The 24,227-nt window shown below is 47.7% G+C and overlaps 1 protein-coding gene across 2 annotated transcripts in view; it reads left to right on the top strand.

The window, feature by feature from the left end:
• Positions 1 to 24,227, top strand: part of GSDME (gasdermin E) — a 63,512-nt gene that overhangs the window by 31,142 nt on the left and 8,143 nt on the right. For both annotated transcript variants that reach the window (XM_070616032.1, XM_070616031.1), the window contains exons 4-9: positions 13 to 184; positions 1,896 to 2,016; positions 6,528 to 6,692; positions 9,280 to 9,407; positions 11,203 to 11,398; positions 22,256 to 22,329. In XM_070616032.1, coding sequence (XP_070472133.1) covers positions 13 to 184; positions 1,896 to 2,016; positions 6,528 to 6,692; positions 9,280 to 9,407; positions 11,203 to 11,398; positions 22,256 to 22,329 — 856 coding nt within the window. The remainder of the gene's footprint in view (positions 1 to 12; positions 185 to 1,895; positions 2,017 to 6,527; positions 6,693 to 9,279; positions 9,408 to 11,202; positions 11,399 to 22,255; positions 22,330 to 24,227) is intronic.

Raw genomic sequence — 24,227 nt, 5'->3', positions numbered from 1 at the left:
TCTCGTTTTCAGAACAATAAATCTGAAAAATCCTGTGCTGCAGCAGATGCTGGAGAGTAAGAACGAGGTCCTGTGCATCCTGACACAGAAGATAGTGACAACGCAGAAGTGTGTGATATCTGAGCACATTCAGACTGAGGAGAAGTGCGGTGGCATGGTGGGGATCAAAACCAAGACCGTGCAGGTGTGTGCATCCAGGGCATGGAGGCCCGGGCCAGAGGCCACAGCAGCCTCTCTGGCCCCCACCATGGAGACCTTGGTCAGGGGCCTCTTTGAGTGGTGTCTTTCATTTGTCAGGACTCTTTCTGTAGCAAGTTAACAGAAATCCAGCTCAAATTGGCTTAAACAAGAAGGAATTTATTGGCTCACGTAACCAAAACGTTTGGGGTATCTGGCTTCAGTCACAGCTGGATCCAGGACTCAGAGAACATTGTGAGTTGCCTTCCTTGGGGGTAGATTCCCTCTTAGGCAGGCTCTCTCCTTGTGGTGCAGCAGCTCCAGGCTTTCATCCCACCTGCTGCAACCCCAGGGGAAAGAGTGCTTCAGGGCTGGTTCTCACAGGACCATCTCAGGTTAAGCCCATTCTTGGAGCAGACCCAAGGTCCGGGCAATGGGACACTTGGATTGGCCATGCAGGCTTGGGTCAGGCACATTCCCAAAAGAAAATGGATCAGCGAGCGCTGGCCAAGCCAATGCACAGATAACCCCTTGAGCCCCTTGGAACCAGGGGTCTCGAAATGATTACTTTGGGACTAGCTGCCTCAAATCCTTTGTGGATTGAGTTAGGGAAAGTAAAGATCAGCACATGTGTCTATATATACATAAACAGATGCTTCTGGATTAAATTATAGTCAGTCTTAGTAAGCTGACCCTTGAGCCAGTACTAAACTTCAGTTGAACAGGAGGCTATCAGCCCCAAACTGTTTCCCCTCCAGCTTGCCACGGTGCCTGATATTCTATTCCTAGAGATTTACCTCTGGGGTAACTTCAGGCTTTTGCTAGAAGACCCAGGAAAGTTGTATTTAGAAGGAGATGGGGCTATAGGTCCGGAGCTGGACTCTCCCTGGGGTGGGCAGGCTGGGTGGGCTGCGTAGCAGTCGTGAGGGAGGTGCCCGAGGGGAGATGCCTTCAGCTGGCTCTTCCAAAGTTTCTGCCTGTGCTGGCCCCGCCAAAGGCCTGCAGCCTGCCTAGGAGTTGGGAGGCCGCTGTCATCACACTCTAACCAAGATCAAGTTGCTGAAAAAGGTCTCTGATCGCCAGTGTTTGGGCAACAAATAGATTCTTGCCTTCCTCGCCCCAGGCCATTGTGGGAAAGGGGCATATTGGTACAGTGTTTGAGGACAGGGCTCTGGTGTCTGACCGCTCGGCATTTCCCCACCATCCTTCTCTCGGCCTTGCTTCTCCGCCCTCCAGCCTCTCCCCTAGTTTTGTCTAAGAGCACAGTGTGCCATCTGCAGGAGTCTGAAGTGACATGCTTGGGGGTGCTTGCTCTAAGCCAGCTTCTCCCGGTCAGGCTTTGATGTTGTTCGGGATTTTCATTAGGATTTTAAAGTGGTTTCCATAATCCTCCTCAAGGGAAATGGGAAGTCATCTTGTCTTATTTATTATCTTTTTTATTGAGCACTGTAGATCTAACCTTACTGTATTCCAAACTCTGGAATCTCACTTTTGTTTCACGAGGTTTGCCATTTTCCTGGGAATGTGTGAACACATCACGAGACCAACAAGGATTAAATGCTCGCTTCTGCTGGCTGGCCCCTCATGTCTACTCAGTTCCATGGGCATTTTCTGGGCACTTCTTGTGTGCAAGGCACTAGGCTGGGCACAGTGGGGACGCAAAGAGAAACCTGGGGGAATTTGAGTGCACAGGTGGGAACATGCGCTCTTGCCCACAGGTGTCAGTGACGAAGGATGAGAACATTATCAAGGATGCCAGCGTGGCGCTGGAGATCCCGGCTCCCACCACCATCGCGTACAGCGTCATCGAGTTGTATGTGAAACTGGACGGCCAGTTCGGTGAGTGCCACCTCCTGCTCGGGGCTGTTAGGGTGATTGAGCCATTGCTGAGGGACACCCCATCTTCCTTTGAAGCACACACTTGTAGAGGCTCCCCTACCGCTTTGGGGATTGAGAGGCAAGAGATATCGGAAGAGTTTGGGGACACCCCATGACGAGTGAGACAAGTGGGCTGCATTGGGAGGGCAGTGGAGAGGGATGCCCAAACAGCAGAGTGGGGCAAGGTTTCACCCACACAGCACAGCATTAAGAATGTGGGCTCAGATGAGCTGGGTATCAACCTCAGTGTGACAATGTCCTTGAGGTCTCAGGTAAGTTGTTGAATCTTGCTGAGCCTTACCCGTCTCTGGAAGGGTGTAAGACCTTCTTGCCCAGGGCTGCAGTGAGAGTTGAATTAGAGGAGGCATGTGAGTGGCCTGGCACAGCAGTCATTTATTGAGTACTCCACCTTAGCTATTAATAATACTGTCATCATCATTATCGTCTCACCTCCCTCCCCCAAGTATGAAGCCAAAAGTGCTGTATTTGACCTCACTCTGCTGATCACCAGAGTGTTCAGAGCTGGGAGGTCATTGCCTGACTTGAAGAAAATAAGGGCTTTGGCTTCGCCAGCTCTGCTGACCTTAGGTCCTCATGGCCCCTCTGCCACGTTCTTCCTGAGAAGAGGTCGTGTTGAGCCCAAGAAAACTGGCTGCTTCTTGGGGACATGAATGAATAAATGTAACGTAATACGTTATTGTTAACCTTTTTTAGATATATAATGATATCATGGTTATGTTTATAAAAAAGAGTTACCTTATTTTTTAGAGATTTATAGTGAATGCTTCACAGATGAAAGGGTAATATGTCTGCGGTTTGCTTCAGAAATAATCTGGGTGAGAGTAGGGTGTGTGTGGGTGGTGGGAGGAGGGAAAGAGCAGTCCTCAAGGCTGGTGGATGGTGTGTGGAGGTTCATTAGACTACTCTCTCCGTTCTTGTGTGGTTTCACTTTTTCCATAATGAGAAAGTTCTAAAAAGCATGCCATGAAAGACTGTGCACGTGTCTATTGCTGTCTCCTGCTCTGCGAGGACAGGGAAGCGATGTGGAAGTCTTCCTGGAGTCAGCCTTTGGCCCTGACTTGGCCCGCCTGAGTTACTACACCATTCAGCTCCACCTCCAGGCACTGAGAACGCTGACAGTCCTCACTGGAGGTCAACAAGCTCATGGGTGTGTGAGGAGCCAGAGGAGGGACCACGGAGGCATGGAATGCCATCGCCCCGCCTCCCTCTTTCCTTTCACAGGGAGGTAACAAAAAGTGAAGGTGTCACTTTTCAGAAGTTGGTCTAGAGAGGGAGGTCAGGGACACATGGATACCAGGAATACCAAGAATCATGACCTACATCCTTTAGGCCCACAGTTCCAAATGTGCATCATCCTAGGCATTTTCATTATTATTTTATTCTTTCTATTTGAAAGACTTCCGTCTACCAAACAAATTGCATTAAGGCAATGTTGTCCCTCAGGTTTCTGTTATTGGTGCATGATAAGCCATTACCACGTGTGCTATTGTGGTTTCAGCATAGGATGCTACGCCTTGGTTATCCTGTCCAGATGGATTGGCGGTCAAGGTGTCGCTTTTGTAAGGCCTTTTGAAAGCTTGGCCGACACCGGAGGTTGCCCACAGTGCTGAGAGGACCCTTCAGTGGCTGGGGGCCAGGCTGGGGCTGCCATTCAGCCTGTGGGTGCCCCTTCCATGGGGATGGCAGTGCCCGGCCTGCCTGCAGCTCTGTCGGGGCCTGTGTCGCTCCCACCGGGGCCCCTCTTTTCTCAGCCAGGGTTGGAAAGGCACAGCTTCGCCTGGTGTGGCTCTCCTGTTTGCATTTCAATTCCAAGCCTTTTATCTTGGCTTGCTTCCGCTGTCTTTGAAGATAAACTCTTCTCAGCGCTGCTGAGAAGAGGTGCCCTGGGGAGTTCTCAAGCTTCCTTGCTTGGCCTCCCACCGCAGGGCCGGGAAGCCCCTCACCCTTGTCCTGTCCCACTGCCGGCCGCTGCTCCTCCTGCGCAGCTCGGTGGTCGGGCAGCCTCTGTGTGACTCTCTGCCTGGTTTTTAACTAGTTCTGCTTTTATTCCCCATCTGTGTTTTCTGTCGCTCTTGCCACAGAATATTCTGATCTGCTTCATGAACATAGACCTGCGGGGGCCAGAAGGACCTTTAAGAGGCTGCTTGATCTCTCCTCCCTCGTTGCGGGTGGGGGGACATTTGACAAGGAGCATATTTGTCCTTTGAAACTTGGAGAGGAGGCTGACTCTCTCCATGTCCCTTGGGGGTGGCATCTGTGCAGCCCATCCTTGCTGAGGGGTTCTCTCAGCCACGACCCCTTCCTGCACCACCAGCTCCCCTCTCGTGGCCACTTGGAAACATCATTTGTCGTCTTGAACTTTGGCCCGTGCTTTGTACAGGGGGGCGTTTGCCAGCGTCTTTTTGGCAAAGCACCTGGTGGCTGTGAGCCCGTGCATCCCCCCTGCCCCGAGCTGTGTGCTCCTGGCCAGGCCCACCGCCCGACACCCACGTCGCCCCCCTACGTCGCCCCGCCGGTTCCCGCCAGAGACTCAATTGGCTCCTCTGCATCTCTGAGTCTTCCCCCGTCTGTTCCATCCTAGCAGTATAACTAATGTGATTATTTAGAAACAAAGATCTGGTCATTTTACTCACCTGCTCACACAGCCTTCCAAGGCCCCCTTTGTCCCGAGATAGTCTGCCACTTGCAGGGCATTGTGGTCTAGCCCCCGCATGTGTGCAGCCTTTCTTCTCATCTCCAGCGCTTCCCGCCGCAGCCATCTGGTCAAAGTTCCCACCGTCTGGGAACGCTCCGCTCTTGTCCCCGAGCCCCCGTGGCTGGTGCTCCTCTGTCTGGAGGGGCCTGTCTGCGTCTTTGCCTGGTGAGCCTTTAGGAGGCTGCTTAGACACTGCTTCCTACAAGAAACATTTTCTGGTTCTTTCTCCATAAGCCCCACTCTGGCTTCAGTGACTCACCCACCTCCTCCAGCACCACCCCAGGTTACCCCTTTCCCCACTGGTACCACACTTATTGTCAAGGCCTGCGTTGTAGTCGTTTTGTATCTCTGGCTCCTGACACAGGGCCTGACACTGAAAAGAACGAAGGAACTGGCAGTGGCTTTGGGCATCTGGGTACGTATAAAGGCAGATGTGGTGCTGGTGCCATAGGCTCCAAAAGTACCCGTGGGGGCCCCACAGGACTCCCAGCAGGATTTGAGGCTGTGTTAGTGGTCATGGTCCCTGTCCTCGGGCAGCAAAGTCATTACTTACTGGGGCTGGTTCACACTTACCTCAGTGCCTGGTGCAAAGGGCGGGCGAGCTGGGGCCGCCAGTGAGTGTGGGTCGGTTGAGTGAGTGAAGGAAGGATCACTCGTTTGTCTTTAGACCACCGTTCTATCTTTATGAACGTCATTAGTGCCCACAAGCAAATCAAAATACATGCTAACACCCATGCCTTCCACATGTCACTCACATGCCAGGCTCAGCCACATGCTTATTCCATAACCTGTGCTTAAGGACACAAATGATTAAATAGAAGCATAAAAAGAACCCTAATTCATTAGTTCACTTGTTGTTTTTCCTCCGCAAGGACACAGTAACTGTACATTTTTACCTACAACTTAGATTCCTTAGTTGGGTTCTCAAATATGAAAGTATTTAAGGAACATTTCTTTTTATTATTTTGGAAAATTTTTTATCATGGAGAATTACACACATGTTCGAAAGTAGAGATAATGTAATCAACCCCCATGTACCTGGCACCCAGCTTCAATAACTAGGGCATTTCAGGTTTTCTCTGTAACTTCATTGCCTCCCTCCACCCTTGCTCAATTGTTCTGAAGCAAATCCTAGGCCCTATATTGTTTGGTCTATAAATATTTCAATATCTCTAAAAGATAAGGTTTTTGAAAAAAGACTAGTTTTGCCTTCATATAGATTCACGCATAATATATTCTTTTGTGTCTGGATTGTCTACTCAACATGTTTGTGAGATTCATTCATATAATTGCAGAAATCAGTAGTTTATTTTTTTATTACTGTGTATTATTCTATTTATTAATGAAAAATTAATTAGTTATTTATTAATGAAGAAAATTTGACTCTTTAAGAACATAACCATATAACCACTTGTGCACTTAAGTATATTCTCAATAATCAGTTCAGTCAAATTCAGGTTTTCTCAGTTTCAAATATGGTGAGTTCTCTTTGTTTGTTTAGAGTTGGTTTGTTCAAACCAGGCTGAGGAAGTACTTCTGATGTTTGAAAGATTGCTTCCTGCCTCTTCAAAGAGGACACACTGGAGAGTTTCATGTTAAGAACCACCATTTCTCTTGGATTTGGAGGAAGTGAATGAAGTTTGGTCAAACAGCATGATGTGTCTGGGAAGCGGGTTTATGGAGAAGAGTGCCCTGCCAGAGTTAGGTAAAGCCAGGTCCAACTTGTGCCTGACTTGTCCTTTTTCCCGCATTACAGAATTCTGTCTCCTACGAGGGAAGCATGGTGGCTTTGAGCACCAGAGGAGGAGCGACATTGTCTTCCCGGACGCCGGGGCCTTACAAGACTTTCCGTTCTGGGATGTGCCAGATGCTGGGCAGGGGCTGCCTACCCCAGATGGGCCATTGAGTGTTTTAAAACAAGGTATTGCCAGCAGGGTGGGGCACAGTGAGCTGATGGCTAGTTGAGCACTGTAGCCCAAGAGCTAATGTGGCCTTTAGGAGCAGTGAGTCCTTAGTGACTTCATGGAAAATGTCTGAGAAAGAGAGGACGGTGCCTCTGAGTCAGTCCTAGTCTACTCATCGGGATTCACCTGTGTTGGATCTCGGGAACCTCAGGTCCTGGGTGTGGTGTTTGAGGAAGGGGTGGGAGACTGGGAGACTCGGGAGTGAAAGCATCAGGGGCCTGGCATTTACTTTTTCCTTTTTAACCGCAGAAGCCTTGCTGACTCCTAAGAATAGCTCGTCAGCAGCAAGGAGAGAGAACCCGGGTTCTGCATCTGTTTCATTATAGTCCGGGCTTCATTGCCAAGACAAGCAACGCTTTGTCAGCATTGCAAAATGCTCTCTTGGAGGCTCTTCATCCACATGACATAAGGCGTCTGGTGCCACAGCATCCAGCGAGGAGGAGGGGAGGACCTGTGATTTGCCTGCAGCAATTCCTTTTGCTCCCCACAGCATTTTGTGTTTTAAGAAGTTGGTTTTTTGGGGGGGTGGGGGAGGAGGGGGAGTGAAGTATACAGTAGACGAGGAGAAGGGCCAGGACAAGGAGACACAGTTAGGTAAGAGCTTAGTAAAAAGAGCCAGGAGCAGTTCAGAAGATGCTCTGGTGCGGAGGGTAAGAAGAGACTCATCTATGAGGCTTCAGTGAGTCCCAAACAGAAGATGCTTTTGTTTCTGTTGCAAAAATATCAGAGTTGGAAGAAATGGCAGTGAAGGCCCAAGCTTTTTTTTTTTTTTGAGGAAGATTAGCCCTGAGCTAACATCTGCCACCAATCCTCCTCTTTTTGCTGAGCAAGACTGGCCCTGAGCTAACATCCGAGCCCATCTTCCTCTACTTTGCATGTGGGACGCCTGCCACAGCACAGCTTGACAAGTAGTGTGTAGGTCTGCACCCAGGATCTGAACTGGCGAACCCTGTGCTACTGGAGCAGAATGTGCAAACTTAACTGCTGCGCCACCAGGCCGGTCCACAAGGAGCAGTCTTAGGATAAGGCTTTCCCATCTACTGCAGGGCTGCAGGCCCCTCCTCTGCTTCCTTGAGATTAATAACTGGGTGTGATTTTCAGCTGCCACTTAAGCACTGTCGATGTCATGGGTTAGAACCACAGCAGCAGTGGTCCTGCAGCCTTGAACTGTGCTACAGGGAAGTGACAAGACAGTCTATGGGCTACGGCTTTCTTATAATTTCCTTTCCCAACAGTCCACCCTGTAAGTTGTCTGTTCTGGTGAGCCCGGGGTGGAGCAGGGAGGCTGGGCGTGTTAGGCAGGAGTTGGGTAGGGGGCTAGCCTGGCCTTTGTGCCCTTGGACCCTACACCAACCAGGACAGTTCTTCTCTCCAGGCTGGAGTGGTAAAGACCTAGTAGTGTTTATAGGGCAGTTTCTGAATATGTCAGATACTGATGTGACATGTCCCTCTCCATGGAGCTCCTCTACAACCATGTGCTGGAATTTACCATCAGCAGAGGTGATGCATTTATGTATTAGTATGCATCCTTGCATATGAAAGCTTTGGTTTATCAAATCTTGCTTTTAAATCCCCCTGGGCTTAATTTACTAGAAACTTTTGACTATCTTAAAAAGAAGAAAAGGAAGATTCTAAGGGGAGAGGCTCAAGAATCCTGCAGAGGATGTGAGCAACCCAGCGGGTGGGCCTGCATGCCGGTTCTCCGGGACCACCGAAGAAGTGTGAATGGGAAAATGCAACAGCTGCACCCGCCACGAAAATAGGGTGCCAGTCTCTCTGAAAAGCATGCATTAAATGTTAAAGGATATAAAATCTGCAATGTATTAGAAGAAAGGACATGAAAAATAATGTATTTTGGAATTTGCATGGCTCTGAAGCATTGTAAAAGACTGACAGATGTTTAGTAATTCAGCCTTGATAATTCACTTCTATAGAAATCATGCTAGGGGCTGGCCCGGTGGCACAGTAGTTAAGTTTGCACATTCTGCTTCTCAGCGGCCCGGGGTTCCCCGGTTCAGATCCCGGGTGCGGACATGGCACCGCTCGGCAAAAGCCATGCTGTGGTAGGTGTCCCACATATAAAGTAGAGGAAGATGGGCATGGATGTTAGCTCAGGGCCAGTCTTCCTCAGCAAAAAGAGGATTGGCAGTAGTTAGTTCAGGGCTGATCTTCCTCAAAAAAAAAAAAAAAAAGAAATCATGCTAAAGAGGAGTCTAAATGACTTTCCCAGAAAATAATCGATTAGACTTAATTAATGTTTAGTGAGTCATCTAAAACAGAGTGAAGTCTGGGTGGCCCTCTTTCTTTTCTGTCTTTCTGTCCCTGCCCCCTTTCTTTGTCTTGTAGTAGTTACTGGTTATTGAAAAACACACAGGGTGGAATTGAACTCGATGTTCTGTATTTCTGAGTTCCACGACTGACTGTGCAGCAGGGAGTGTCTGTGAAAGAACTGAGGACAATTAGTCATAAAATGCAAGAGCTGCTGTCCCTTGTTCTGAGACACGCGTGGCAGTCACGGGACTGTGTTCGCTGCTGCTTTCACAGGAACTCGGCTCCTGGAGAAGAATTTCTTTCCCTTTGTGGAGCTGCCGGAGCAGCACCGGACAGCGCTGAACACCGTCCTCCAGGCGGTGCTGTCTGACGAAGAATTACTCGCGGTCCTGGAACAAGTGGTAAGACCTCGAGGCAGTGTCCTCACCTGGGTTTTCCGGAGATGAGGACAGGCTACAGCTCTGGGGACAAGGCTTTGAGCTGGAATACAATAGCGTTTCAAACTTCCCCACCTCCTTTGAACCCTAAAGCTTCTTTTTTTCTTACTCCCAGCAGCTCAGTTTTCTAACTGCAGAAAGTAGCTGATGTCAGGAACCCAAGGTTCCTTAGTGCTGCTGTAGCAAATGACCTAAACTTTGTGGCTTAAGACAACAGAAATTTATTCTTATGGTTCTGGAGGCCAGAAGTCTGAAGTCAAGGTGTCAGCCAGGCTGTGCTTCCCCCAAAGGCCCCCCTTCCTTGCCTCCTCCAGCTTCTGGTGGCTCCTGGCATCCCTGGGCTTGTGGCTGCATCATTCCAGTCTCTCCTCTGTCTTCAGATGGTCTTCTCTGTTTTTGTGTGGTGTCTCTGTTTCTGTCTCTTAAGAGATGCCGCCATTGGATGTAGGGCCCACTCCACCCTAGGAGAATCTCATCTTGAGATCCTCACCTTAATTACCTCTTCAAAGATCCTTATTCCAAATAAAGTCACATTCTGAAGTTCCAGGGGGACATATTTGGGGGCTGTTATTTAACCCACTACAAGGAGGCTATCTATGTGTTACAGTCCAACAGGTCAACCTGTTCTATTTAGAACAGATTGAAAAGCAGGCTTCTGTGTTTTCTATTTTGCAGAAGAAGGATCTTCGGGAGAGGTTGAGTTCCTTAACTATAAATTTTACAAATGGTGAGGGACATGCCAGCTGCCAACCTCCAGCCACCCAGACTTGGTGCTTGCCTTCCCTGAAGCAGGCTGGGTGCTATAAACCTGATTTTTACTATGGTTGGTTTTGTGGTTTTTTTCTGTCTTTTTTTTCTGTTACGCAGAGAGTTTGAACTCTGATTTTCTGATTTAATGCTTTATGGTTCCCAGGAGATCATTCATATTATTTTTCCTTCTTGAAATTGCATTGTGCCAAAGAGCTTCATGACCAGTGATGGAACCTGTAGTTGTTGGAATAGTCCCACAGCCCAGGACATTCTGGAGGATGCAGAGCTCCTGGGAGGGCATGCTAGCCCCAGGGAGAACACAAATGTTTCAAAAAGGCCACTGACTTCTACTTCCTAAAACAGCTCTTTCCAAGAGGGAAAGGTCAGGCCAGCACCCTCTGGAGAGAGCTCAGCTGCCCTGTCAGGTGCTGGAGAAGCAAGTTGCCTGAGGGAGGGGGCTGTGGGCTCTCATCCGAATGGATCTGGACATGGAGGCCACGATGGAGCAGAAGTGGCTGGTTGATGCCAGGGTGGCCAGGGCCACCCAGCTCTCAGCAGGGCCACCCAGCTTCCAGCAGGACCCGTGAGGATGGATGAGGCTGCCCCGGGCCCAGCTGGGAATGTGGCTGGGGCTGGGGTGCCCAGTCTAGATCTCAGGACCATGATAGGATGATGCCTTTGGGTTCCCCTCCTCAGTCTGCGTGTCATCACCTCTTCCTGGTACAACCTGACACACCCTGCCCTGGAAGGTTCCACCCACTAGTTCCTGCATGCCCCTTCTCTCACTGGGAAAGAATAGTCCCTGGGCGAGGCTCAGTTTACTGTCTCCTTAGGGGGAAATCTAACCTGGTGGATTAGGAATTTCAAAACACAGAAAAAAGCTGCGGATCTTGCTTTAGTTGGGAGATGGTGATGGACAAGGGGCTGCCTGTCGTGGGGCAGACGCCCAGGTTGTGCCCAGCTTGGCCTCTAGCTTCATCGCGTCTGTCTCTTGTCTCCTCCCCTGCAGTGTGACGACTTGGTCCACAGCCTGTCACCCCCGCTGGCGATGTTGGGGGAGCTGAAGCCCCCGCACCGGCAGGACCTCACAGCCTTCCTGCGGCTGGTGGGGTACAGGGTGCAGGGCGGGTGTCCTTGCCTGGAAGACGGGGTCGGCAGCCAGAAGCTCTTCTCTACGGCCTATTTCTTGGTCAGCGCGCTAGCAGGTATGGAAAAAAGGAAAAAATGCTGTTGTTGCCTTGGAACTGCTTTGCTTGCTGCTTCGGAAGCTTTGGTACACATGGTCCCCTGCCTTTGAGCAGTACAGGCAGGACAGGAAGGGGAAGGCTGGCGACGTTTACATGATTGCCAGGAAAAGTCAGCGGCTTAGGCACAAAGGAGGCCTGTTCTCGGCCTCCTGCACGCTCCCAGGAGCGCCCCTCTGCCCTCCGCCAGCGCGGGCGTGGAGGGCACAGCCTCCCCAGGCACAGCTGTGGTTCACGCCGGTCCCGGCCCTGCTGAGTGGTTTCCTCCTCCTCATCCTCTTGTTCCTACTCGCAAACTCATTGCCCTGCTCCCAGGGCAGCGTGGTGGCCATTGGGCAGGGAGGCTGCGGAGAGCCTCGGATGCAGCTCCACAGCGTCCACACTGGTCCAGAAATGGCGCTCCCCAGGGCACGGCCACCCAGTTAGTGTCCGGCAGTGGACCTGCCCTGCCCCTTCTCTCCCACTCCCATCCAGAACTCACCAGGCTGCGGGGTCTGGTACCAGAAGGTGGTTATCCTGTGTGAGGAAGCAGGGGTCTCAGTTCCTTCTCAGAAAGGCAAGACCTGGCAAACCAGCCCAGTCTTCTAGTCCCCACAACTTCCCCCAAGGAGATATGAGTCAGGGCATTGAGTTCCTGATGCATTCAGGGTTCCTCCCCAGCACCACACAAGAATGGAGGCCCAGGAATCTCCACCTTTTAAAGGATTAATCAGAGAGAATGCCTCTCTTCTATATGCTGATGAATGTATGCCCTATGTCTTGTTCCAGGTCATGAATAAAAGTTTTGACTGGGACAGGACATAAGACAGAGCACTGTGGAACTCCGCTAGAGCCCTTTCCCCTGATGTTAACATCAGTATATCAGACAGAGTCCTCAAATACAGGCATTCTATCAGGGGCTAATCCACAGGCCAGAGTTCTCCAGCTTGTAAGAGGCCTTTTCTGCACATGCCATATTACTTACTGAAGCATTTCTATCAATAGGCTGGAGCAGTGATGTCAAATAGGTAGCACATGGCCAACATTGCAAATGCACCACAGTCCCCTTCTCCCTGAGCCTGGACACAGCTGCAGATTCTCTGCAACCTTGCACACAGGCAGCCACCTAGAACTGACACATACCGTGAGACTTACTTCTTGTTTCTGAGCTTGGAAGCCTGGGGATAGTGAAATCTTTAAGTGCTCCTGAAGACATCTGCAGCGGATTTCTAAACCAACGACGCCCTTTTGCATCTCTGAACTGAGATCTCATTTACCTGTCAGTCACAGCGGAGGTCAGATCAGTATAAAACTTTTCTGTTAGTGCTCCTGTTAATCTTCGGCCCGTCTGAGTTGATGTTTTCCTCCTACAACGACAGTCTTCTCTCCTTAGAATCTGGGGAACGTGCTAGAATAGAAAATGGCCTCATCTCGAGTCCTATTTCCAGCTTTCTAAAGAATAACTCCAGTTTTTGGCTTTATAGTGCTTAACTTTTTGGGGGAGGATATAAATGATGTAAAATTATATTAGTTTTAGGTGTACAACACAATGATTTGATATTTGTATATATTGCAATATGATCATAACAATATGTCTAGTTAACATTCATCACCTTACATAGTTACCAAATTTATTTTTTTCTTGCGTTGAGAACTTTTAAGATTGACTCTCTTAGCAATTTTCAAATATACAATATAGTATAGTTAACTGTAGTCACCATGTTGTACATTTCATCCCCATGACTTATTTATTTTACAACTGGAAGTTTGTGCTTTTTGATGACCTTCACCCATTTTCCCACCTCTTACCCCCTGCTTCTGGCAACCAGCAATCTGTTCTCCATATCTATGAGCTTTTTTTTTTTTTTTTAAGATAACCTAAGTTAGTCATACAGTATTTGTCTTTCTCTGATTTATTTCGCTTAGCATAATGCCCCCAAGGACCATCCATGTTGTCGCAAATGGCAAGTTTTCTTTATTTTTATGTCTGAATAATATTCCATTGTATATATTGCACATTTTCTTTATCCCTTCATCCATCAATGGACACTTTGGTTGTTTTCATATCTTAGCTGTTTTAAGTAAGCTCCAATGAACAGGGGGTGCACATATCTTTTTGATTTAGTGGAATTGCTGGATCAGATGGTAATTCTATTTCTAACTTTTTGAGGAGTCTCCATACTGTTTTTCTTAGTGGCTGCACGAGTTTACACTCCCACCAGCAGTGTACGAGGGTTCCCTTTTCTCCACATCCTCTCCAACACTTGTTATTTCTTGTCTCTTTAGTGATAGCTATTCTGATGGCTGTGAGGTGATCTCATTGTGGTTTTGATTTGCATTTCGCTGAAGATTAGTGATGAGCACCTTTTCATGTACCCACCAGCCATCTGTATGTCTTCTTTAGAAAAATGTCTATTCAGATCCTCTGCCCATTTTTAATTGATTACTGGTTTTTTGCTATTGAGTTCTATGATTTCTTTATATATTTTGGATGTTAACCTCTTGTCAGATATATGATTTGCAATTTTTTTTCCCGTTCAGTAGGTTGGCATTCATTTTGTTGATGAGTCCTTTGCTGCGTACAAGTTTTTTAGTTTGATCTAGTCCCACTTGTGTATTTTTGCTTTTGTTGCCTTCACTTTTGGTGTCAAATCCAAAAAAATCATTGCCAAGACCGATGTCAAGGAGCTTACCGCCTATGTTTTCTTCTAGAAATTTTATGGTTTCAGGTCTTATGTTCAAATCTTTGATCCATTTTGAGTTAATTTTTGTGTCTGGTCTAAGAAAGTGGTCCAGTTTCATTCTTTTGCATGTGGCTCTCCAGTTTTCCCAATACTTTTTATTGAAGAGACTGTCTTTTCCCCATGGTATATTCTTAGCTCCTTTGTTGTAAATGAATTGACCATGTATGTGTGGTTTAGCCAGCGCTGGTGATCTAGTGGTTAAGATTCGGCATTCTTACCGCTGCAAGCTGCCTTATTTTCCTGGTCAGGGAACCACACCACCTGTCTGTCGGTTGTCATACTGTGGTGGCTGTGTGTTGCTGTGATGCTGAAAGCTATGCCACTACTATTTCAAATACCAGCAGGGTCACCCATGGTGGACAGGTTTCAGTGGAGCTTCCAGACTAATACAGACTAGGAAAAAGGACCTGGCCACCCACTTGTAAAAAATTGGCATGTAAACCCTATGAATAGCAGTGGAGCATTGTCTGATAGGTGAGAGGATGGTGCAGAATACTGGGCAGGGTTCTGCTCTGCTGTACACGGGTCTCTATGAGTCAGAATTGACTTGCTGGCACTAACAACAGATGCATGGGTTTATGGCCTCTCTGCTCTGTTCTATTGATCTATGTGTCTGTCTTTATGCCAATACCATACTGTTTGAATTACTGTAGATTTGTAATGTAGTTTGAAATTAGGGAGTGTGATGCCTCCAAATTTGTTCTTTCTCAATATTGCCTTGCCTATTCAGGGTCTTTTATGGTTCCATAAAAATTTTAGGTTTGTTCTATTTCTGTGAAAAATGCCGTTGGATTTTGATAAGGATTATGTGGAATCTGTAGATTGCTTTTGGTAGTATGGACGTTTTAACAATGTTAATTCTTCCAGTCCATGAGCACAGGATAGCTTTCCATTTGTTGGTGTCTTCTTCAATTTCTTTCATCAATGTCTTAATAGTTTTCAGTGTACAGGTCTTTCACCTCCATGATTAAATTTATTCCTAGGTGTTTTATTCTTTTTGATGCAATTGTAAGTGGGATTGTTTTCTTAATTTCTCTTTCTGATAGTTCGCTATTAGTGTATAGAAGCAAGAGAGATCTTTGTATATTGGCTCTGTATCCTGCAACTTTACTGAATTTATTAGTTCAAACAGTTTGTTGGTGGAGTCCTGAGGGTTTTCTCTACAGCTGCACCTTGTTTTAGTACACTTCGCTTTATTCCGCTTCACAGATATTGCATTTTTAATGAACTGAAGGTTTGTGGCAACCCTGCATCAAGCAAGTCTGTGGATGCCATTTTTCCAAGAGCATTTGCTTACTTTGTGCCTCTGTGTCACATTTTGATAATTCTCGCAATATTCGAAACTTTTTCATTATTGTTATATTTGTTATGATGGTCTGTGATCAGTGATCTCTGATGTTACTATCGTAATTGTTTTGGGGCACCATGAACTATGCCCATCTAAGTCAGCAAACTTAACTGATAAATGTTGTGTGTGTTCTGACTGCCCCGCCACCCAGCCAGCCCCCCGTCTCTCTCCCTCTCTTTGGGATTCCCTATTCCCTGAGGCACAACAATATTGAAATGAGGCCAATTAATAACCCGACAATGGCCTCTAAGTGTTCAAGTGAAAGGAAAAGTCACATGACTCTCAGCTTAAATAAAAAACTAGAAATGATTAAGTTTAGTGAGGATGGTGTGTCGAAAACCGAGACAAGCTGAAAGCTGGGCCTCTTGTGCCAAACAGTTAGCCAAGTTGTGAATGTGAAGGAAAAATTCTTCAAGGAAAATAAAAAGTACTACTCCAGTGAACACATGAATGATAGGAAAGTGAAACAGCCTCACTGCTGATATGGAGAAAGTTTTGTGGTCTGGATAGAAGGTCAAACCAGCCGCAACATTCCCTTAAACCAAAGCCTAATCCAGAGCAAGGCCCTAACTCTGTTTAATTCTACGAAGGCTGAGAGAGGTGAGGAAGCTGCAGAAGGAAAGTTTGAAGCTAGCAGAGGTCGGTTCATGAGATTTAAGGAAAGAAGCCGCCTCCATAACAAAAAAGTGCCAGGTGACGCAGCAAGTGCTGATGGAGAAGCTGCAGCAAGTTCTCCAGAAGATCTGGCTCAGCTAATTAACAAAGGCGGTTACACTAAACCACAGATTTTCAATGTAGATGAAACAGCCTTCTATTGGGAGAAGATGCCATCTAGGACTTTCACGGCTAGAGAGGAGAAATCAATGCCTGGCCTCAAAGCTTCAAAGGACAGGCTGACTCTCTTGCTAGGGGCTAAGGCAGCTGGTAACTTTAAGTTGAATCCAATGCTCATTTCCCATTCCAAAAATCCTAAGGCCCTTAAGAATTATGCTAAATCTACTCTGCCTGTGCTCTGTAAATGGAACAACAAAGCCTGGATGACAGCACATCTGTTTACAACATGGTTTACTGTATATTTTAAACCAACTGTTGAGAACTACTACTCAGAAAAAAACATTCCTTTCCAAATATTACTGATCGTTGACAGTGCACCTGGTCACCCAAGAGCTCTGATGGAGACGTACAATGAGATGAATGTTGTTTTCATGCCCGCTAATACAGCATCCATTCTGCAGCCCATGGATCAAGGAGTCCTTGCAATTTTCAAGTCTTATTATTTAAGAAATACATTTCGTAAGGCTATAGCTGCCGTAGCTAGTGATTCCTCTGATGGATCTGGGCAAAGTCAATTGAAAAACTTCTGGAAAAGATTCACCATTCTAGATGCCATTCAGAACATTTGTGATTCATAGGAAGAGGTCAAAATACCAACATTAACAGGAGTGTAGAAGAAGTTGATTACAACCCTCAAGGGTGACTTTGAGGAATTCAAGATTAAAGTGGAGGAGGTAACTGCAGATGTGGCGGAAGTAGCAAGAGAAGTAGAAGTGGAACTTGAAGATGTGACTGAGTTGCTGCAATCTCATGGTGAAACTTTAATGGGTGAGGAGTTGCTTCTTAGGGATGAGCAAAGAAGGTGGTTTCTTGAGTTGGAAATTACTCCTGGTGAAGTGCTGTGAAGATTGTTGAAATGACAATGAAGGATTTAGATCGTGTAAACTTAGTTGATAAAGCAGTGACAGGGTTTGAGAGGATTGACTACAATTTTGAAAGAAGTTCTGTGAGTAAAATGCTGTCAAACAGCGTCTCATACTACAGAGAAATCGTTCATGAAAGGAAGAGTCAATCAATGCAGCAAACTTCATTCTTGTCTTAGTTTAAGAAATTGACACGGCCACCTCAACCTTCAGCAACCATGGCCTTGATCAGTCAGCAGCCAACACTGAGCAGCCTTCAGTTCTGAATGACAACTTTGCCAGGTCGAGTATTCTTAGTTGGAAGTTTTTTTTTCCCCAGCACTTTGAATATATTGTGCCACTTCTTTCTGGCCTGCATAGTTTCTGCTAATAGTCTTATGGGGGTTCCCTTGTACATAACAAGTTGTTTTTCTCTTGCTGCTTTTAAGATTCTCTCCTTGTCTTTAACTTTTGGCATTTTAATTATAATATGTCTTGGTGTGGGACTCTTTGAGTTCTTCTTATTTGGAACTCTCTGGGCTTCCTGGATCTAGATGTCTCTTCCCTTCCTCAAGTTAGGGAAGTTTTCAGCCATTATTTCTTCAAATAGGTTTTCTGCCCTTTTCTCTATATCTGCTCCTTCTGGAACTCTGACAATGTGAATGTTGGTCTGCTTGATGTTGTCCCATAGTCACTTAATGTATCTTCACTTTTTTTCATTCTTTTTTTTCCTGAGGAAGATTTGGCCTGAGCTAACATCTGTGTCACTCTTCCTCTGTTTTGTATGTGGGTCGCTGCCATAGCATGGCTGCCGACAAGTGGTGTAGGTCCATGCACAGGAACTGAACCCAAGCTACTGAAGTGGAGTGCACTGAACTTAACCACCAGGCCATGGGCCTGGCCCTGATTCTGTTTTCTTTTTGCCACTCTTTATGGGTGAGCTCCACTGCCCTGTCTTCAAGTTCACCGGTCCTTTCTTCTTCTTCTTCATCTAGTCTACCCCTCTATTGAAGCTTTCTAGTGTATTTTCAGTCCAGTTATTGTATTCTTCAGCTCTGTGACATCTATTTGGTACTTTCTTATATTTTCTCTCTGTTTGTTGAAGTTCTCACTGTGTTCATCCATTCTTTTCCCAAGCTTGGTGAGTATCTTTATGACTGTTATTTTGAACTCTTCTCAGTTAAATTACTTATATCATTTCATTAAGGACTTTTTCTGAGGTTTCATCTTGTTCTTTCTTTTGGAACATATTGCTCTGTTTCTTCATTTTCCTTGACTCTCTGTGTTGGTTTCTGTTCATAAGATAAACAGTTGCTCCCGGTCTCACCTCTCCCAGTCTTCAGGGAACAGCCTCATGTAGGAGATGAACCTTACTGTTCAACCCTGCCCTAGCTCGTGGTTGTCTCAGACCTTTTTGATTGTCTAAGCAGCCTATTTAATTTTTAGCGGCTCCCAGTAGTTGAGGGTTTGCCAAGACCTGTCAGTGTCCCAGAGAGGAAGATCTCAGTCAGTACCTAGATTCAGGCTGATTGGAAGCCAGAGCCTCAGGAAGCAGCTTTTACAGTATGCCAATATATGTAGTCCTCTGGGAATGCAAGGATAAGTCCCACTGGCCACCACAGCTGGGTGACCTAGAAGTGTCCTATGGGTGGCAGTCACAAAAATCGGGGTGTCCGATGATTGTACAAGCTCCTTTCTGGGAGACACTGGTGACCTGGTGAGAGGCAGATGCAGAGCACCAAGGTGGCATCCACTGGCCTCTGTCCCTGGAGAGCACTTCAGTAGGCCTTAGATGTGTGCCAAACTTGAAGCCTGCCCCTCAGGCTGATTCTCCAAGACAAGCAAATAGGCTTCTTTCACAGATGACTGGGGATGTGTTTCATTCTGTGTCTGTGCCGTGGCCTGGGGGTGGTAGCCAGCCAAGAACTGTCTGTCCATTTGTTACACAACCATGGGACCCAGGAATGCAAACCCTACTTGCCACCAGAGCCGGGTGATCAAGGCATCCCCTGGGCGGCAGCTGCAAAAACCTGGGGACCAGACCCGCGTAGAAGCTCCCCTCTGGGAGAAACTAGCACTCTGGAGTGTGGCAGAGGGAGAACGGAAGGATAGCGCCTGCCCTCTAAGGTTTCTGGAAAGCATTTGGTCAGCCCTTAGGTCTGTGTTTGGTTAGAAGCCTACCCCTCAGACCCCAGCTATGAAGATAAGCTAATAGGCCTCTTTCACAGAGAGACTGGGCTTCTGGGTCTGTTGTCCCCTGGGGATGGTAGCCAGTTAAGAGCTCTTTCTCCATTGGTTGCAGTCCTGTGGGACCCATGAGCATATGCCCTGCTGGCCACCAGAGCTAGGTGATCTAGAAATGTCCCCTGGGGGCAGATGCAAAAATCGGGGTGCCAGATGAGGGGATAACCTCCTTTCTGGGAGACACCAGTGAGCCGAGAGAGGCAGAGGGAGTGGGCAAAGATGGTGTGGACCGGCCTCTGTTCTGTAAGAGCACCACTGTAGGCCCTTAGATGTGTGCCAAACCAGAAGCCTGCTACTCAGGTGCCAAGACAAGTAAATAGGCCTTTTTCTTAGAAAGACTGGGGGTGTGTTTTGTCTGCACAGTGTCCTGGTGGTGGTGGCTGGCCGAGAACCCTCTCTCTGACTCTTACAGTCCTGAGGGACCCAGGAACACAAGCCCTGCCAACCCCGGAGCCAGTGATTAAGGGGTATTCCCGGGGCAGCAGCTGTGAAAATCAGGGCACCAGACTCATGTAAGAGCTCCCCTCCAGGAGGTACTGGGGCTCTGGAGGGAGCCGGGGGTGGGGGTGCCAAGATGGCGCTCAGTGGCCTCTGTCCCCAGAGTACCCAACAGGCCCCTAGATGTGTGTTAAATTAGATGCCTCCCCTCAGGCTGACTTTAAGACAGCAAATACGCCTCTTTTGCAAGAAGTCTAGTCACTTATCAAATGACTGCCTCTGCACTGGGCCCCGGGGTGGGTGAATTGTGGGGAGCCCTTTAGGGGCCGGTTCTCTATGTGCTACAGCCTGTGGGGCTCCTGTCCACCAGCCTCATTGGGTTTCAAAGCTAGATGTTTGGGGGCTCATCTCTCCAGTGCAGGTCTTAAAAGTTGGGGTGCCTGATGTGGGGTTCCAACCCTTTGCTCCACAGGGAGAAGCTCTGGGTTTGAGTTCCCTCTCTTGAGTCCCTTGGGGTCACTGTGCCGAGGGTGGGGTTTATGGTGAGATTGTGTCTCAGCCTTTCCTGCCTGCTTTGATGTGTTTTTTCTTGTTGGCCCGCTGCGTAGGAGTTGCTCAGGTAGTTTTTGGTTTGTTTCAAAGGAAATTGTTCCATATGCAGCTGTAGATTTGGTGCATCCATGGGAGGAGGTGGATTCAGAACCTTCCCACGTCGCCATCTTGAACTGGCCTCCTTGTGCTTAACTTGTGTAAAGCCCTTCAGTCTCAGAATCTGGCCTGGCTCCTGGAATACTTCTTCCACCACTTTGTGACCTTAAGCATGAACTCTCCGGGTCTCATTTGTAAACAGAGTCAGAATACAGAAGAACAATCAAAGTAAATCATTTCAATTTAAGAAACAGTGAACAAGCCTCTTCTATGATTTAGGCACTGCTAGGTACTGAGGAGGAGAAAAATCATCCTCACCCTTTGGGAAATTAGAGTCAAGTAGTAAAATTAGTTGGTAAGCAGATGCGGTACTTTCATCCCTGTGTCCCTAGCAGCACGCTCAAAATAGTGCATGACCATCTGAGGAACGTGGAACTAAAGTATTTCCAAGAATAAGGGATGATGATGAGGAGGAGGAGGACCTGGGACTCAGGAGCCCCCTGAAAAGTGAGGGGATGGAAGCAGGAACAGGTGAGATGACTTGACAGTGGCTCAGCCAGGACTCCTTCATGTCCCGGGTGACTTTGTCCCTGACCTTCCAACACCATGATCTTTCCACTAGGCCACATATACTCACTGTTTTCATCTTCCTGATTTGCCATAAGGGCCTGCTTGAGAATTTGTTGAAAACTGTGGACCTCTCTGTAGGCAAATGCACACAAGATTTACATGGAATTGTAGGGGGTTCTCTGGCAGGATCATCCCCCAGCGCTGCCCCAGCCTCCTCCCAGCCTCCTTCTCTTGGGAACGGACCACATTTCATTGTGCTTTGCTGGGTCACAGCCTCAGCGACACACCACCATTTATAAATAAGGCTGCTGATGAATGCAGGAGAGAGAGTGAGTTCCTAAGTGGTCCGAGAGGTGACTGTTTTCTCTTTTGCCTTTTCAGCTCAAAGGTTGTATCCTGAGGCATTGGGGCCTTTTAGGAATTGCACCTCTTTTAGCCTGGGAGGTATTTAAAATCCATTTCGAATAACACTGACCTGGATTTCCTTCTCCTGGGGCTTGGGCAGGGCCCTCTGCAAGGACCCCCAGCCTCACACAGCTCTGCACCAACTCCTCTTCCCATTGGTGGCCTTGTGTCAAGTTAGCGGTGGGCCAGGGAGCCCTACACAGTCCTGAGTCAGAGGTCTGTTGTGCCACCCCTCGATCAGTCCACATCACATTTTTCTCCTCAAAATGACTTGTGACCTGGATAGAACCCTTTATAGTTTACTCAGTCCTCTGATACATGCAAAAAAAATAATCTCTGGTCGGTCAAATGAAGAAACATGCCCAGAGAGGTGTCCCCAAGGTCATGCCCCAAGTATGTAGTGGGGCTCGAACATAGCTCTTGTCACCAAGTCCCGGGTTCTTTCTGCTTGTCCCTGCTGATTCGCTTTTCCCTGAGTCCGTACAGTGCTTCCTGGTCAGCAGATTGAATGTGAAGGAATATCCTCTGCTGAACACAGAGCTGGTTCCCTGGTTGCAACATCTATTTTCTAAAAGGCCTTTGCTGCCTGTTCAGCATCCCTCGTTCATTCATTCGACAGTTGCCGAGTGTATCCTCTGCTGGCTGATGGGAGAGCACCAAAGTATGAATTAGGTACAATCCAGGGGCGGGCTCTGTGCCCATGGATGCTCTGTTCCCATGGATGCTTGTTTTTTCTTTGACAGTGACTGATTTTTGTCTCTTGCAGAAATGCCAGATAATGCAGCAGCTCTCCTGGGCACTTGCTGTAAGCTCCAGATTATTCCTGCGCTGTGCCACTTGGTAAGGAACCTCCCAGATGGGACCTGGGGATGGGCAGGAATGGGCAAATGAGGAGATGGACACCTAATAGCTGATGAAACACCCCTAGGCTTTCTCATCCTCAAAAGCCCTTCAAAGTAGGTTAAAGAGGTATTACTATGAACTCCACTTTTTTACACTCTCCCCCACACCACACGCCCCAGGAAGACGGAGGCCCCGAGGGAGAGGGTTTGTTTGAGAACTTGCTAGCAGGACTGGGGCTCCAGCTTTGTCTTCAGACTCTCACTCTCAGGATCTCCCATTGTTTGGAGAGAACTTTGGCCCAGGTTTGGTGCCGCGTTGCAGGGAAGGGGCCTAGCACGTGTTATTTGCGGTGGCAGCTCTGTGGCTGGACCAGTTGGGTTCAGCTCTGCATCTAACTGACCAGGGAGGCATTCAGCAGGACTGCTGTGTCTCGGAGAGACCTTTCATTCTTCATGCCCTCGGGAAATGTCATGGTGAGAGCCAGAGTTAGGTAATGATGAGTTTAGCCCTCTGAGAGTCCAGGTTAAACTTTTCTTTTTAAATTACAAATTGGGTCATTACTAGAAGGCGTCATCAATAGGCTGCCCAGAAACCGCTCTAATGAGGCAGCTCCTCTAATTTGGCTTCTGTGGGTGTTGCTCAGCCTGGGGCAGAGTAGCAGAGCCTACCTGGCTGGATTATTTTAAGGTCTGGTTACTAAGGGCCAAGGGCAGCATGCTGTGTAGCCCCGAAGGACCAAAGCTCAGAGCTCTGCTCCCAGATCTCGGAAGCAGATATTGGGGTAGACTGCCCAGATAGGGACCCTGACATTTGTTACACACCACTCTGGGCATGTCCAACGGTTAGTCCTTTGGTACTTCTGTGCACAGCAAAGGCCTCGGAAGACTGCAGCAAGGCATCCTTCCAAGGAGCAGCTTAGATGTCATGCCCCACCGAAGCAGACTCTGCCCACCCAGAGGAATGCTGTGTTCTTGTACTTTGACAACAACAACTGTACTACTTGAGAACGTGCCAGCATGTGTGTCCCGAGGCCAGCTGAGGGGAAAGCTGCTGGAAGAGTTTGGTTATAGAAACAAGACGTATCATTATCTAATTGTCTGCGGTGATGAGCACATAGTAGCTCTGCTTTCAGAGCCCAGCTCCCTTTTGCAGCCACTGTGTCCTTAGCATTTCCCAAGCTAGCCCTTACCACGTTGTTACAAAGTCGTCAACTGCATTCCGGAAGTATATAAAAAAATACTGCCAAGACTACGTTAGCTGACACCCTCTCCACAAACTCAGCTGAGTTGTCTTCTTCCCTGCAGATCAGCTCGAGGATTTGATCTTTGTGTTGTTTCCACCTTTCGCTCTGTTGGTGTTCTAAGAGTAGCCATTAGAACACACTTGAAGGTCCAGAATGGCTTGTATTCTACTTTGGCACAAAACTACCCCCCCATAGAGTCATTTATTTGCCTTTGGGGGCTGTTCCACATAGACAAAGAAATAATTTCTCCTTAAAGAACTTTCTGGGTGTCTTCGCGTCATCTTCCCTAGATATTGCAACGACTCTTCTTCAGTCAGTGAGGCTCCTGCCTCCTGAAGGGATTTGGGTAGCATGTGTTTCTTACAGACACTTCCTTAGAACAGGCTACAAAGATCTACCTGCGTTCCTGTCGTGTCTTGTCTGGTGGTCAGAGTAACTTTTGAGAGGCTTTCTGAAGGGCTTTTTGGAGAATAACGTCAGATATACTAACACATTTACCAAACTCTAAGAAGGTGAGTTGGAATCATCCGTAGAGAATGTTAATTTGCACCCCCTCTCCCCACCCCTTGGGTGACTGTAATCTCTTTTATACCTAGAAGTGCCTCTGGGTACTTGGGGCTGGCAGCTGTTCAGCAGAGGCTGGATGCTGCTG

The sequence above is a fragment of the Equus przewalskii genome, chromosome 4 (genome assembly GCF_037783145.1).
Source record: "Equus przewalskii isolate Varuska chromosome 4, EquPr2, whole genome shotgun sequence".
In the NCBI taxonomy this organism is placed as follows: domain Eukaryota; kingdom Metazoa; phylum Chordata; class Mammalia; order Perissodactyla; family Equidae; genus Equus; species Equus przewalskii.
This window is presented reverse-complemented; position numbering and strand designations above follow the sequence as displayed.